Below are 15,478 nucleotides of genomic sequence, written 5' to 3'. Positions count from 1 at the left end.
AATGCGTGTGCCCGCATGTAGCATACGGGCACGCAGCGTGCACAGTGCGTGTGCAACACGTGCACCGTGTGCGTACGCAGCGTGTCGGCACCGCGTGTGCGCTGCGTGTGCCCGCTGCGTTTACACGTGCGCCGGGGCCGTGCGGTCCCCACACCACACGTGTGTAAGCGTGTGCGGTGCGTGTGCACAGTGCGTGTGTGCACGTGTCACGCGTGTGCGCCGCGGGCGTGTGCTGGGCGTGTGTGCGGGCAGCGGGCGTGAGCCCGTGGTTGTGCCGGAGGCTCCCGCTCCCGCCGTGTAAACCCGATTTGCCTTTTTGGGGGAGAAAACGCTCCCAGCGCGGAAAAGCCGCCTGTTGGGGGTGGGGGTGGGGGTGTCGCGTCCCTCGTTTGGTCAGAAAGCAAAAAAAAGTGTTTTCTGGCTGGCGAGAACAGGTTACAGTCACGACTGATCTGCAGGCGGCAGCTGCCGCCGGGTTTATTGAAGCGAGCGCGGGTCGCCGCAGCCCCGGCGCGGGGGGATTTTGGGGGGCGGCGGCTACAGCCAGATGTCGGAGGTGCAGTCCCCGCCGGGGTAGCGGATCTCGTGCGCCAGGCAGGGCCCGTCGGGCTCCTGCCCAAAGTCCACCAGGAAGGTGGGGTTGGCTGCCAGGCCGCCCCGCGCCGCGTCCACCTCCAGCTGCAGCATGACGGAGCCGTCCCTGCGGGGCGGCCAGAGCGGGGGGCTGGGGGAGACGGACCCCCCCGAGGCGGGGACTGGCCGCTGCCTCCCCCGAGGAGCTGCCAAGGTGGGGTCCCTGAGCTGCGGGGTCCCCCCATCGCCCGCGTTTCTGGGCTCTCACCTGACGAGGTCGGGGTAGAACTGCCTGTCCCAGGCGCTGTAGAGCGACGTGGTGACGTAGAGCCTCTTCCCGTCCAAGCTGAGCTGGATCATCTGGGGTCCCCCCGACACCCTCCTGCCCTGGGAGCGGGCGGAGGAGGGTGCTGGACGGCGGGGACGCCGCCACGTCCATCCCGGGGGATGCAGCGGAGCAGAACCGCGAGGACCCGCGCCCCAGCCCCGCTGCGGTCCCGGGGCGACGCGGAGCTCACCTGGATGACAAAGGGCTCCGGCTGGCTCTGCAGCTCCTCGTCCCCGCACACCGTCACGGGTCCTCCCCGGGTGATGCTGCCACCCAAAAAGATCTGCAAGAGCCCAAAGGTCTGGGTGGCCGAGGCGGCGAGGAGGGGCCGATCCCAGCCACCCCCCAGAGATGCAGGAAAAGCGTCGGGCCACGGCCAGGAGCCCGCTGCCGCCTCACCTGCCCCACCAGCCGGGGCCGGCGGCGGTTGGAGATGTCGTACTGGCGGACGTCGCCGTGCAGCCAGTTGCTGAAGAACAGGAACCTGTCGTCCAGCGAGATGAGGATGTCGGTGATGAAGCCTTGGGGAGGGGACGACAGAGCTGCACGAACCAGCGGCAGCACCGGCAGCGCCCCGGGGAAGCCGGGGAGCCCCTCGGCACCCGCCTCTGCGGGGATGCACCCACCTGGCATGTCCGGGAGGAGCCACCCCTCCACCTTCTTGCTGGGGACTTGGATCACCTTCTCGGCCGCCCAGTCTCCTCGCTGCGGGACAGAGCACGGCCCCGGGGGGCTCAGGGTGCGCGGCAGAGGCAGGATACGGCCCGACGCGGGGCCGGTCGCTGCGTCTGCACGGCCACCACGTCTCTAGGGCTGTAGCTCAGCTGCTCGGGCAGCCACCGCTGGCTCTGGGACCTCAGGAAGGGCTTTGTGGGCAAAAACTTGTCTAATTTTCCAGCCAGATTAGCTGGTTTGGCACAGGATGTTCTCTCTCCTCACCCAATTCGTCATTACGCGTAACAACAGACACCGAGAGGAATACTGCTTGGGCTGTTGTAAATCCACAGCAAAGGTACGAATAAATCTTTATGTTAAATCGTTTCAGCCTAAACTGCTGCGGGCCAGAACAAGTCCTCTGGTGAGATCAGCCCAAGCCCGCTCGTGCTCTGGGGGCAGCGGTGTGTGCGCCGGCGGGGCCCGGAGCCGGGCTGGGGGGACGGGGGGGTGCGGGAAGGGGGATGCCGCGGCTCAGCCAGCCGAGGGGGAGCACCCCCTTGTCCACGCACGCCGGGGGAGCGCGTACCTCGGTCTTGTAGAAGTGGTGGACGGCGCTGCTGATGGTGCAGCCCACGTAGCCCTCGGCGGCGGCGGGGTTGTGCAGGAAGCGGATCTCCAGGGGGGCCGCGTCCTCGCCCACGTCGATGGCCTGGACGTAGGTGTGAGTGGTCCAGTCCCACACGTTGAGGCGGCGTCCGTAGCGCCCTGGGAGGGGGGAGAAGGAGGGGGCAGAGGGGATGCTGCGGGCGCAGGGTCTCAAGGAGAAGGGCTACGGGCTGGGGTGCGTCCTCAGCCCCTGTAGCTCCCCGCAGAGACAGTCCCTGGTCTCAGAAGAGGGTTGGCGTTTGGCCTTCCTGCTGTCCTGCTCAGCATCTCTCTCCTGGAGCATTTAAACAACGGTTTTCTCACCTTTCTTCAGGTCGTTCGGGTCAAACCCGTATCCCAGGCATTTTGGGATGCCCCACTCAGTGCTGATCAGGACGTTATGGCGCGGCTGGTACCAGAAGTCATAACCCATCGGGGGCATCTTGTCCCCCTTCTCCCAGTTCCCCTTGATCTCGAAGGTGTCTCCGTCCAGCAGAATAAAACCGCCTGATGGAAAACCACACCGGTAGGGAGGAAATCATCCAGATTAACAGTTTACGTGTTATAAAACAAGCAGCGACAGACAGATCAGCCCGCTGCAGACCCGGCTGCTGGACTGGGAGACCTGGATGGAGCCTCCGGGACAGCTCTGGGCGTGGGGACTGTTCCTCCTGTCCCCGCGCCCTCTCCCCGGGGGACGGGGGTACCTTTCCCATTGCCGGCCGGGTCTCCCAGGGCGCTGATCATGATTTCCCCGCTGCCCAGGCAGTGGGAGGTGTGGGGGTGGCCCAGGTTGCACTTCCAGAAGACGTCCTCTGCATCGACAACCTGCCGGGAGTTCACAGGCACCGTCACGGCCCCTGTGCGAGGCGGGTGCTCGCTGCGGCGCTGAGCGCAGGCTCACCAGCCCGGTGTTGCCCCGTGGGGTGGCCGGGCAGCTCCTGCCTGACCTCAAGATGGGAATTTCTGTGCAGCCAGAGCGCATGAGCTGGGGCCGAGTGCGTGCAGTCCTGCGTCCCCAGGCGTGCCGGCACACGGGGTGGCTGCTGCGGTCGCCACGAGGAGCTGGCTGCCAGCCTCCGGCCAGGCCCTCGCACACCCAGGCTTGGGGCAAAGCGCATACAGATGCCTGCGGGTCCCTGCGGGACACGTGCTGCAGGCGAGACACGGAGCGTAACCCCGACGGACAGTGCTGCGCCTGGCACCCGGCGTGCCCACGTCCCTCCCACGCGGGGCTAGAGGGAGAACTCAGTATCTGCACATCAGCAGGAGAGCAACCGCCGTCTGCAGCCTTCCTGTACTGTCATCCAGACATCAGGGTCCCGCCAAGCTCTCAAGCTCACCCCAAAGCCTCCTGGCCAAGCTGTCACCACAGGCAGAAGCCGCCATCCCAGTCCTGTAGCCTCCACCGTGCGCCGGCGCCGCCCTCGGGTACCTTGAACAACCTGGGAGCTCGCAGGTCCGTCCCCACGTCCACCACGTAGATGCGGGAGGAGATGAAGCTGGGGAGGATCAGGCGGTTCCGCTTCTTGGTGGCATCCCCGAAGCAGCTGCTGCAGGCGTTCCACCCCGAGTGGTGCAGCTCATCCCCCACGTTGGGCATGGGCAGGCGGTGGATCACCTGCGGGGTCCCGGCCCTGCTCAGACGGGTCTTTGCCGGGCGGCAGGAGCAGGCGGGGGAGCTGGGCGCAGGGCAGAGCCCACTGCAGGGTCGGGGTGCCCCAGGCAAAGCCTCACCCCACAGAGGGGAGCGATGGCACCCGGGGGATCCCAAGGACGGGGCAGGAAGTGGGTTGGACACGCCGGGTAAGCACAGGAAGGCTCAGAGTCATGGGGAGAACCAGACAGGCATCAGCCGTCAGTACTGAGCCAGCAGCTTTGGGGAGCACGAAGGGCGAGCACCCAGCTGGTTCCCGGGTCAGTTTAGTACCAAGAGAAAGCGTTTGGAACCTGGCAATAGTGCGGAGATTCGGGGTTGACATCCACAGTGGCCAGAAAGTCGGGTTTCTTTCTCCCTGTGTTCCTGTAGATGCAGGGCACGTACACAATCTCCTCCCGGGGACCTGCCAAGAGAGAAACGTTGCGTGAGCATCAGCAGAAACCGCCTCTGACAATAAACACCTGGCAGGAGTCTGTGGTCAGCCTGGACCCCCCTCCCGGGGAGCTGGTGTGTTCCCTGTACGGACGGGGCAGTTGGATCTCCACCTCCCTGCCCTACCAGAGGCACCGGGCCAGGCTCTGTCTGGAGGGGGCTGCCTGCAGGGTTCGGGCTTACTCAGATCCCTTGGCCTGGGAAGGGACCCCTGGACCTCAGAGTCCCTGTGGAAGCCCACGGCTTTGGGATCACCCCAGGCCTGCGAGGACACCCCAGCCCTTCCCCAACCCTACCAGTCTCGCGAATCAAACCACATCGTGTCTCGTTTCCATCACATCTACACAGCAGAAGCCGTAAAACCACCTGAGAAGCGCTCGTCAGACTGACGCCCAAGGCAGAAACCCCTGCGCAGTCCCTCAGTCCTGCCGAGCAGGGAACATCTACCGTGACGCAGGAGGTGCCCGTCTGCCGGGCATCCCGCGGGGAAAGGGAGAAGGGCTCTGCCCCAGGGCTGTCCTCGCAGGACACGTCTGCCACGCTCCCTTGCTGCTCCCCACGGCACGGGCGAGCAGCTTTGCTGGGAAATGGCTTCGCTGTGGGGCAGCGCTCAGCCCTCGGGAGCATTCAGACCCCACAGGGTGACCTTATCGCTGCGGAGGTGGAGCTCGCTCTCGGCTGTGTCAGGATAAAGTACTGCCAAAGCGAGGGCTAGTGGGGAAGAACTGGTTTAGGAAATGCTGAGGAAGAGGGAATGGTGGAAAACAGGCACGGAGAGGTGATTTGGACCTTTGGATCTGATCCAAACCAGGTAATAGCTGGCTTGGCAACACAGGCCCTGTGTGAAGCTCCACAGAGCGGTGCCCGTGCAGTCCTGGGTGTGAGCGCAGCTGCCAGAGCTCGAGGGGTCCTGTCCCCGCACCGCAGCGGCACCAAAGCCGGGGAGGGAACGCGGCCACAGAGCTCGTGCACCTCCCGAGGCCTCCGAGGGCCCCCGAGCAGCTCCCCAGCCCCTGCTCCGGAGCCCGACGTCTGCGTGGACGAGCAATTCGGGTGCCAGAGCTGCTCGGCACTGCTGAAGCAACCAGATAGTTCCCGAGGGAACGTGCCAGAGTAGCAGAGCCGACGGGATTTGTGCTATTCCCTATTAATTTCAATCACTGCCCAGCCCTGCCAGCACGCAGGGGTGTGCTGAAGACTCATCTCTTCATTGTTTTCTTGGTTCAAAGCTGTTTCAGGGAGAGGAATCGGGGATCATGAGCAAGCTCCAGAGCTCTCTAAGGTTTCAAGGATGCGTGTGCTAAGCCCTAGAGAAGAGGATTAAGGGAGGGATGGCCAGAGATGATGCATTCACCAGGCTCCCCACATCAGAGCACGGGTGTCGCGGTGCAGCGAGCAGCAAGCAGGATTCTCAGGCAAAGCCCCTGAGGCTGGTTTTTATACAAGGAGGTTTTGTCACGTTGTGATCCCACCATCAGGAGCGGAGTGCAAAGAAAAACCAGCGTGGTCCCCTCTCCCTCCCTGGGTTTAGCTCCAGCCTTGGCAATACAACTGCCTCTGAGAAACCCAACAATCCCGTTTGGTTTTGCAGCAGGAAGCCACAGGTGACTGCGCTGCTGGCTGTGACCCACCCCAAACCACCATAAAACCTGAAAAGGTTTGTTCTGACACCAAGCTGTCATTATGCAATTGATGTTTGGCCTCAGGACAGGCCAGAAGCGAAACCATCGCTTCCCTAACGCTTGCTGGGAGCCTCCTCGGATAATGGAGTTAATTGATAACGCCCTCTTGAAAGCATTGCTCTAATCTTCACCTAAATCACAGGCAGCGCAGGGCTTTTCCCTCCCGCGCTGGGTTGCAGACTTGCCTTTCATCGCGTCCAGAGGCGAGGCGAAGCCAGGACCACACGCTCCACACTTTTCTGCGTTGAGAAGAACAGAAACAAACAGAAATTAGACGACAGCGAGTTCTTTTAATCCCTTTTTGCAAAGGAACCGCTCACTGCACGCTCCCACTCCGTGGCAATGCCCGAGGTGAACCAGGTTGCCCACGTGCATCCAAGTGACCCCCAGAAAGGTTTGGGGCCCAAAAAAGCCAGCGGTGTGTTCCTAGCGCAGACAGGGACACGGCTCAGAGCTGCGTCTCTCCGCTGTGCCTCCCCTCGTGGGGGAGAGGAAGGGGCCATGCCAGGCTCGCGTGGCCTCGGGGAGACGCCGAGAGCTCTGCGCTTCTTCTGCGAGGAGGAGGAGGAGGAGTGGAGGCAGCATGGCCGGGCTGCTGCACCAGGGCTGAGGGAGGGGAGAGGATCCTCCTGGGAGCTGAGCGGGGAGGGAGCATCCCCTCGCTGCGGGGTGAGGAGGGGGATGAGCCCAGGCCCAGGCTCAGCTCTGCGGCTCCTCCCGACCCTCTCTGGGGCGGCTGCGCTTTGCTGCGCCTTGGTTTGGGCTTTGGGGACGTTAATGCAAAACTTTCGCACAGAAAACCCCGTTTCCACCCGGGATGTCCAGTCTGGAGGTGTCAGGCTCCTCGCCAGCCCCCAGCATCACCCCGGGAGTCCCCATCACGCTGCCGCGGGTCTCTGGGGCACTTTGACCCCTGCCAGGCGTTCTGCAAAGGACTTTCATAAAAACTGCTGAGAAAGTTGTCCGTAACGCAGTTGTAAAACAGCTTGTTAGGAAACAACCACCACCACCAAAAGGAGACCCCTTCCCCCCGTTTACGCTGGTGAGCCTGAGGAGAGGGAGGAAACCCCCGGCTGAACCAGACGACTTGGCTTTGCTGCGTCAGCTCCTTCTTTGGTTTTGTTCTTACTTGTTTTATCACTCGTGTCCCTGCTCCCCCAGGGAAACGCTCCCACCCGAAGCACTGAGGAACCCCCTCCAGCTTGCTTCTCCCTTCTCCTTGTACCCCTCCTGCAAAAACAGCCCCTCCAAGGCCAGCCTTTGCGCCGAGGGCTCCCTGCCGTGGTGCAGCTCGCCCCAGCCTGCGCAAGCTGCGGATGAATAACTGAGAGAATAGTCGGGTGGCTTTTAATCATCAGCCTACCGAAATGTTTCCTGGCACTTCCAGCAGCTTGAGACAATAAACCTGGCCAGAGAGAACACCACGTTCATCCCTAGGTTTTTTTTTTCTGTTTTCTGGGTGTCTGAGTAACAAAACCACGAGCCCCAGCTCCCAGGGAGTTTAGGAGGACCCAGGCGCAGCGCCCACGGCCAGAGGCACCGAGCCCCCAGCAGTCCCGAGCCTTCTCCTCAGCGGAGAGATCTCTTACCTGTGCTGGAGGCCGGGTTGGATCTCACCTGCTGATGAGCAGCGGGAGGAGACGATGCCGCCTGCATTCTGCCTGCCAGGAGCAAGTCAAGAGGGAAGATGCAGCTCTGCGGGGGTTCAGCTATATAGGGAGCGGGATGGGGAGAAGGAGGGTTTGGAAGAAGGATGCCAAGGGGAGGATCCACACGCGTCGGGCTGTGGGAGGTACCGGGGCAGCCTTTAGCGTCTCACAGCGCTGGAAACGTGCAGGGAAGCGACTCCAGCACTACCAGAACCTTCCCCCCTCCCACAGGGGTAGGGGCCGGGGCTGTTTGTGCGCTGCACAGCACACACATCCTCACACACTGGAAAAACGGGAGCTTTTGGCTGTGGAGGGAAAGGAGACTGTCTCGAGAGGTGTCACGGGCTGACGGGGTGCCCCTGACGGGGGACGGGCAAGCACTGCGCGCCCAACCACAGAAATAATTTTATGAGGTTGCAGATGTTAATCACGACTGAAAATGAAAAGCGAGGACGGGGGTTCTTTTAACTGCAGGATGAGCGTTTGCTGTGGGAGGTTAATTTGCTGGCGGGGAGGAGGGCAGAGCAATGTAACAGTTTTCCCCATGACACATCCCACTTAGTCAGGGTGTCGGCTGCTGCGTCTGGTGCGAAGCGGGTGTCAGCCGGCTGGGCTTCGGCAGTGCAGGGGTGCTCGCCCGCCACAGGCACATCGCTGCCTTGTCCCCTCCAGCGCTCAGCCCAGAGGTGGGCTGAAACCAGCAGCTCAGACAGTCACTCTGCCATCAGAGGCTCTCAGCCCGCTGCCCCTGACGGTTGCCAGCAAAACAACCATCGGCCTCGGCTCAGGCTCTGCCGCACGCACCTGCCCGGGCTCGTCTGTTTGTACGTGATGCCCAAGACCGCGCCGTGGAGCGCACGGCAGAGTCACGCCGCGGCGGGCGGCTCAGCCCCCTGGGTCCCGCCTTGCCTCTGGCACAGGAAAACTTCCCCAGGAGGCCCCGAAGGACAAGGGGGGTATAAGCAGCATCTGGACTCACAGGCGCCTTCCAGTCCTCATCTGTGGGAATGGCTGCGGCCGTGGAGGTTGCTGTAAGGGGGGTAATTCCCTTCGGGGAGAGGGGAGATGCAGCGGGGTCTGTCCTCGAGGGCAGCTGCTGGAAGCTGCGAAGGACCTGCCGGGTGCTGGCAGCGGGGACAAGCCCGTGTCCCAAATAACCCCAGGAGGGAGCAGAGGAAGCAGCCAACGCCAGGCACCACCGTGCGCCGCCGCCCCAGGTAAGGCACCTCCACAGCACCGCACGCGCCCCACGTCCCTCATTCCTGACTTGCACACAAGGGGGAGGAGGAGGCCCACGCTCCCCGAAACATGGAAATCGGGACCCAGCGGCCTGGGAAAGGCCTTGGAGGGGACGAAGGAGTTTGCTCACACCAGCAGAGTCACGTCCGCATCCATGCGGCGCGGGCAGAGTGCGGCGTGACGAGGGAGCAGGGGCTGGGCCTCCTCCGTTCCCGTTGGCCTTCCCGGCTCGGCGGCAGCTCGAAGCCTGGGCTGAGCCCTGGCCACAGCGTGAGGGGTGGCAGACGCTGCCCAACCCCAGAAACACAGCCCTTGGGTGGGGGGTTCTGCCCTGCGCCAGCGGGGATGGCGCCTGCCCCGTCGCAGGGAGGGGCTTCCTGGGCGGATTCGGCCTGGCCACCTCCGGCCACCTGGGCCACAGGCTGGCACGGGGGTGTCTGCTGGGCAGACTCTGCCTCCAGCCGCGGGGAGGAGCAGGCGCCGCTGCGCAGGGACGGGCTTTGCAGGGTCTGAGGCCGGTGAGATCAGGCTCCTTCCAAAGCCACCTCAGCAGGGACGTCCCCGGGGGAGGCCACAAACCAGGAGCTCTGGGTGTCACACTCAAGCAGCGCCCCAGGGGTGACGCCCACCTCCTGAACCTTGAGACCTCGGGGAATGTCGTCCTCCCTAGCCCGTGAGAAGAGGCCCCCCAAGGCAGCAATTCCTCCAGATCTCCTGGACACCTCACTGAAGCTGCGGGACTGTTCTCCAGAGGGGATTGTTTTTCTCCTGGGACCGTCAAGGGTGCACAAGAGAGCTGTAGGAATGGTTGGCCATGGGAAGTGTGAGGAAAAAAATTGAAGATCTTTTCTTCAAAGGTAAATATGTAAAATATTAAAATTTATAAAGATTCACATTATATCCACATTTTTGCAAACTTTGGGTTTCAGGAAGACTGAGGGGCGCTCCTGACCAGCCCGTGCTTCTGCCGTAGGGATTTCTAAGAGCCTGACCTGCTCATGAACCACCGCTGGACACAAGAGAGAAAAGCTCCAATGAAATAAGACACGTGAGGATCTAACTGATGCAAAGAACAATTTTATTTTGTTTAAAGCAGAACAGAAGAGCAAACCAGTGTCAGGAAACAGGCACCTCTTTTCAAAGTGAAGCACTTCCAAGCCCTTCAGCTGTGAGGCGCATCGACCCAGGCGGGGGGAAGCGAGCCAGGAGGGCTCCGGCCGGGGACGGGCTGTCCAGGAATGACCTGGCTGAAGAGCAGCAACTCAGACCAGCTGGGCACTTCACTTGCTCGTGCCTTGGTTTTCAGGTGCGAACGAGCTCCGAGTCGTACCCGAGAGCTGTGGGCCTTGCCACCGGCCCCAGGCAGCAGCAGCCAGCGGGGCTGGGAGGCCAAGGCAGGTCCCGCCAGCCCGCGGCAGCGAGGGGAGGCCCGGCGGGGGCGCAGAGACCGGCCCGAAGGCGCCGCGTGTCCTGCTCACCCCCACAGCCCCGCAACTGCCCTGGGCTCCGCGCTGGGTCACACCCGGGGATTGCTTTGCCCTGAGACCCCCCAAAACCCTGGAAAGTCTGAAACCCCCGAAACCATGCCATGTGTCACTGTTCACTGGTTTGCCTGAACCCAACCCTCACAACTAGGCAGAGCTTCCGTAGCTCCTGTTAGCAGAAATCCAGACTCCAGCGAGGAAGGGGGACCCCAAACCCAACTACCCTACACAATTCCTAAACGGCTGCGCTACGGAAGAGAGAGAAGAGGGGAAATCTTCCACATGGTGCCTAGGCCCAGATATCGGAGGTGGAATCCCCACAAGCGAAGCGGATATCATGGGCAAGGCAAGGCCCGCAGGGCTCCTTTCCAAAATCCACCAGGAAGTTCTTGTTGACGGCGAGGCCTCCATTCTCAGTGTCCACATCAATCTGCAGCATGACGGAGCCTTCCCTGCGAGGGGACAAGAGCGCAGCCGTTAGAGGAAGCAAAGCAGGGCCCTGGGCAGGAGATCGTGCCCGTCACCCTCCTGCTGCTGATGGAGGAAGAGGCTTCCCCTGAGCATCTCATCTTCTGCAGGGAGGGGGCGGAGGCTCAGGTTCGACGCTTTCCCTGAGTTCTCAGGGGACGTGAGGAAGCCGCCACGCGGGGTGCGAGGGGCAGGCTGGAGCTCGCCTTTGTGTGGAGACGGTCGTCTGTTTGCTAAATCGAAACAGCTCTGGGGGCTGCAGCGGGAGGTGCTGGGGCAGAGCCGTGGCCCGGCTCCCAGAGACCCGCAGGTGGGTTCACTCCACCCTTTGGCCCCAAACACTCGCGCTCTCCTGAGCCAGCCCTGGGCCCTGCAGCTCCCGACAGGCGGCGGCTGCACCGTGCCTGGCCAGAGATGCTTGTGAGCCAACGGCCAGTGAGAGTCACGATGAGGAAGCCACGGGGATGAGCATCGGGAAACTCGTCCCCTGCCATGGCGCCCGTGTCCCGGTAGCCCCCAGATGAGACGCCTCTCCCGCTCCGAGCACAGAGGCCACCCCAAGGAGGCTCCTTGCCCCCCAAACACTTCTCACCTGACCATGCACGGGTAGAACTGCTTGTCCCACGTGCTGTAGAAGGAGTTGGTGACGTAGAGCCTCTTGCCATCCAGGCTGAGCTGCATCTTGCAGGGGCCGCCGTACACCCTCTTGCACTGCAGACACAGCGCACGGCACCGCGGTTACCGGCTGCGCAGGAGGTGGGAGCCGGGCAGAGCAGAGCGGCCCCCTCCCCTCCCCTCGTGGCACAGCGAGCTGCCAGACCCCACAGACACGTGGCACCTCAGCGGGGACCTTGCCCAGACACCCTGTGCCCAGAGTCAGCGGCGCAGAACCGAAGGCCGGAGGACGCCAGAGGCCAGCGAGGACGCAGAACTCACCTTGACCACCAAGGGCTCAGGCTGGCACTTCAGCTCTTCATTCCGGCACACGGACACGGACCCGCATCTGGTGAGGAGGCCTCCCACAAAGACCTGCGAGCGAGGCAACGGGACACACGTTGCCGTGTCATCCACCCACCCCAGCTCCTGCTGAGGAACCCACAGCGCAACCCCGCTGCTCCTGCCTCACCTGTCCCACCAGCCTGGGCTTGCAGGTTTTGGAGAGCTCGTACTGGCGGATGTCTCCGTGCCACCAGTTGCTGAGATACAGGAACCTGTCGTCCATGGAGATGATGATGTCGGCTGTGAAGGCTGGGGCACAGAAACGAGGAGCTCCAGAAAGGCAGCAGCCACAGCAAAGCTGCCCGGCCCCCAGCCCCAGCTCCCATCTCTCCCCGCCGTTCTCTGCCTGTGCCTCTAGCTCAGGAGACCTGCCCGGGCGCGCAGGCTCCTGCCGGGGCAGCGGCGTCTGCTCAGGGGCGTGCAGAGCCCCGCAGCCCCTCCAACAAGCCTCCGTGGCGACTGCGCAGCGAGGCTTTGGGTGTCAGCGAGGGGGCTTTGCCAGGCTGCACGGCACAACGCTGCGGCAGGAGAAAGGAATCCCCCCTCAGGGCACACGAACCTGGCATCTTGGGCAGAATCCAATCTATCACGTTTATGGCCGGAATCCGAATCACCTCCTCTACTTCCCAGCAGCCTCTCTGCACAAGAAACAGAGGCCCCGCACCGTCAGCGCTCCTGGCTGGCCAGGCAGGACCCTCCCCTGCACCCACACGCTGGCACGGGCAGGCAGAGCTGCCCGAGGACGGCTGCTGCGGCACCGGCTGCTCCCAGCAGAGACAACGGGGCAGCGTCGTCTGACACCGACAGCAAGATGGGGCTTCATCGCTCAACCCCCCGCTGCTCGTCTGCCCTGGCCATGGGCACAAGACTTGCCTCACACTTGCAGAAGCGGTAGGTGACACCGCTCAGGGCGCAGCTGACGTATCCCTCGGCAGCATCGGGGTTGTGGAGGAATCGAACGTTCAGGGGCAGAGAGTCCTCCCCCAGGTCAAAGCACTGGGTGAGGTTGCGGCAGGACAAGTTCCAGAAGTTCAGGCGGCGCCCGTAGACCCCTGAGGAGAAGGAAAACCCAGTCAGAAGAGGGGGCTACCCAAGGACACTAATCCCTCCCCAGAACGTTGAGGGCAGGCACAGCCGCGGCAGCGACTGGCCAGAATCGGCCGAGAAACTGCAGAGCTGTAGGGAGGCGCGGGACAAGGCAGGGCCCGGCCTGTCGCGAGGGCAGAGGCTGCAGATGGGCCGTTCTCGGGCCGTTCGGGGAGAACCCTGCCCGTCCCCGCTCCCCGACGGCATCGCCAGCCGCCCACCACCTCGCCGAGATCCGGCTCAGCACGTGTGTCCGTGTTCCCTCACCTTTCTTCAGGTCACAGGGGTTAAACCCGTATCCCGCACGTTTTAGGACGGCTCCAGCAGAGCTGACCAGAACATCGTGGCGTGGCTGGTACCAGAAGTCGTACCCTGTCGGGGGGACTTGACACTCATTTTCCCAGTTCCCCTTGAGCTCAAAGGTCTCTCCATCCAGCACGATAAATCCACCTGTGACACAAAAGGGGACACGCGACAAGTCACACACGCCATTGCTGAACAGGCAACAGGCTAAGATACGGTAAGATGTCCTAAGATGTGCTAAGACACGCTCAGAAATCCTAAGACATATGAAGACACGCTATAGACATGCTTTAGCCGTGCTAAGACAGGTCGGCTGAACCCCTGAATGAGCGGAGACCAGCTTTGCCTCTAACCTTGTCTCCACATCCCCACTCTGCGCCTCAGCTCGTGGGTGATGGTTGTGCTCACACCAGCACAGAAGGACGGGGAGTTACAAACAAGTTATCTCACGTTTGCTGTTTGAAACCTGAAAGCCTGACGGTGTTCAGCTCGTTCTTTTACTAATAGGAATCCTGTTCCTGGAACGGTTACAGGAGAACGTACCTTTGCCATTGCCAGCTGGATCTCCCATGTTGGCAATCAAGATATCGCCGTTAGGCAGGCTGTGGACGGTACCAAGGTAGCCCTTGTTGCACTTCCAGAAGACGTCCACTGGCTCAATCATCTGAAAAAAGTTGACACACACACACAAGCCCCCTTCAGCCTCCAGCCTCTCAGTTCATTTCACGCTCCTTGGCAGAGCCCGTGGCCACCGGAGACTCCTGGAAATCCCTGACACTGGCAGGAACCTGCTTTCCAAGAACTCGCCCGCGCCAGGGCCTGCTCCTGGCAGAGGAGCCCAGAACCTCAAGCTCCCCTCTGCACGGACAAGAAGCACCACCTGAGCCCCAGCAGCCTGGCTGCCTGTGGCACCACTTGGGCCGTTGGACTCTCTCTGAAAGCCACGGGCACACAGGGACAGCGCCGTGGCAACGGGAGCCCGCCGCGCTCGGAAAGGAGAGCGCTGAGAGGGAAGCGTGACCCAGCCCTCTGCAATCAGGGAAGGAGAGAAGAGGCAGAGGGAACCCTCCTTCCCTGGGTACCATTCCAGAAGCACCAGGGCCCAGCCCCTGCCCAGAAACTTGTCCTGGGATCACCTCCAGCGTACCTTGCACAGCTTGGGAGCCCGGCACTGGGAACCCACATCCACCACGTAGATGCGGGAAGAAATCAAACCGGGAAGGATCAGCTTGTTCCTTTTCAGGGTGACATTGCCCACGCAGGCGCAGCCAGCGCTCCACCCCGAGGAATGCAGCTCGTCTTTGAGGTTGGGCATGGGCAGGCGGTGGATCACCTAAGGCAGTCAAGGGAGAGTTAGGGTCCGCGGGGAGGGACGGGGGCTTCACTGCAACCAGCAGTTTAGAGGTGGTAACACCACTCCCTGCATCAGAGGAGATCTGTGGGAAGGTTCAAGCTCCAGTGTGACTGAGCAGGTCAAAGACGCACAGGAGATGCAGATAATCTTCCTCGGCAGCCCCAGAGACAGGCGCGTGCCGGTCTCCCCGTGGGGCGGCGGGTTGGCGCAGTGCGGAGCAGAACAGCCCTGGCACGGCGGCACAACAGAACCAGGCTGAGCTCTGCGGAAGGGCCCAAGCCAGGGCGCTGAGACAGGGAGGTGCAGGAAGACAAGAAGGTGCGAGGCATAAAGGGGCAGCCAGCGTGCCAGGGGGCTGTGGAGCCGTCTGAGCTTCCCCAGCAGAAGAGAGAAAAGTCCTGAGTGCGGAGGCACCGCGAAGCACAGAGCCAGCAGCCGGTCCCCAGCCCAGTACAAGCCCAGTACAAGCCCAGTACAAGCCCAGTGCAGACGCAGGTACCTGGCCATAACAAGGAGATTTGGGGTTGAGATCGACGGTGGCCAGGAAGTCAGGTTGGTCGATGCACGTTCCCCTGTAGGTACAGGTCACGTAGGCCACCTCCTCTCTAGGAGCTGCTGTGGAGAAAGCTTGTGTTAAAACAGGCCATGGACCGGCCGGGCAGGAAAAGAGAAGCTTCAACAGGCTCTCGGACAGGACTGAACTTATTTTTGTAGGTGCTGCGACCTTCCTACGGGCAGCTGAACCGGATGGTCGTTGTAGGTCCTGTCCAGCTGGAACTGTTCTGTTCTATTCTATTCTATTCTATTCTATTCTATTCTATTCTATTCTATTCTATTCTATTCTATTCTTTCTAGTTTTCTATTCTATTCCTTATTCTATTCTATTCTATTCCGCCCACCCCAAAACGCGCTGGTGAGG

At 62.1% G+C, this 15,478-nt stretch overlaps 2 protein-coding genes across 2 annotated transcripts; both read right to left on the bottom strand.

Moving 5' to 3' along the window:
- Nucleotides 1–448: 448 nt before the first annotated feature.
- Nucleotides 449–7,780, bottom strand: LOC141916612 (methanethiol oxidase-like). The gene is made up of 13 exons (XM_074809288.1): nucleotides 7,774–7,780; nucleotides 7,567–7,638; nucleotides 6,163–6,216; nucleotides 4,154–4,266; nucleotides 3,639–3,824; nucleotides 2,911–3,031; nucleotides 2,528–2,710; nucleotides 2,145–2,323; nucleotides 1,528–1,606; nucleotides 1,301–1,422; nucleotides 1,092–1,184; nucleotides 842–960; nucleotides 449–700 (listed from the first exon to the last, which is right to left on the bottom strand). Exons 2-13 carry the CDS (start codon nucleotides 7,631–7,633, stop codon nucleotides 538–540), a joined length of 1,479 nt encoding a protein of 492 aa, XP_074665389.1. The 5' UTR covers nucleotides 7,634–7,638; nucleotides 7,774–7,780; the 3' UTR covers nucleotides 449–537.
- A 2,858-nt stretch (nucleotides 7,781–10,638) lies between these two features.
- Nucleotides 10,639–15,163, bottom strand: LOC141916628 (methanethiol oxidase-like). The gene is made up of 10 exons (XM_074809321.1): nucleotides 15,059–15,163; nucleotides 14,353–14,538; nucleotides 13,749–13,869; nucleotides 13,170–13,352; nucleotides 12,690–12,868; nucleotides 12,376–12,454; nucleotides 11,944–12,065; nucleotides 11,754–11,846; nucleotides 11,410–11,528; nucleotides 10,639–10,801 (listed from the first exon to the last, which is right to left on the bottom strand). The coding sequence occupies exons 2-10, from the start codon at nucleotides 14,518–14,520 to the stop codon at nucleotides 10,639–10,641; spliced, it is 1,227 nt and encodes a 408-aa protein (XP_074665422.1). The 5' UTR covers nucleotides 14,521–14,538; nucleotides 15,059–15,163.
- Between the last annotated feature and the right edge of the window lie 315 nt (nucleotides 15,164–15,478).

The sequence above is a fragment of the Strix aluco genome, chromosome 30, assembly GCF_031877795.1.
Source record: "Strix aluco isolate bStrAlu1 chromosome 30, bStrAlu1.hap1, whole genome shotgun sequence".
NCBI lineage: Eukaryota > Metazoa > Chordata > Aves > Strigiformes > Strigidae > Strix > Strix aluco.
This window is presented reverse-complemented; position numbering and strand designations above follow the sequence as displayed.

Bases quoted from the DNA above. Each gene is read 5' to 3' on its own strand.
- LOC141916612 (XM_074809288.1), bottom strand. From the start codon at position 7,633: ATGCAGGCGGCATCGTCTCCTCCCGCTGCTCATCAGCAGGTGAGATCC. The intron at 1,607-2,144 runs GTACGCGCTCCC...TCTGTCCCGCAG, and splicing joins ACCACTTCTACAAGACCGAG to CGAGGAGACTGGGCGGCCGA. The intron at 701-841 runs GTGAGAGCCCAG...GCCGCCCCGCAG, and splicing joins TTCTACCCCGACCTCGTCAG to GGACGGCTCCGTCATGCTGC.
- LOC141916628 (XM_074809321.1), bottom strand. From the start codon at position 14,520: ATGCCCAACCTCAAAGACGAGCTGCATTCCTCGGGGTGGAGCGCTGGC. The intron at 12,869-13,169 runs GTGAGGGAACAC...CCTTCTCCTCAG, and splicing joins CCCCTGTGACCTGAAGAAAG to GGGTCTACGGGCGCCGCCTG. The intron at 10,802-11,409 runs GTGAGAAGTGTT...GTCCCCTCGCAG, and splicing joins TTCTACCCGTGCATGGTCAG to GGAAGGCTCCGTCATGCTGC.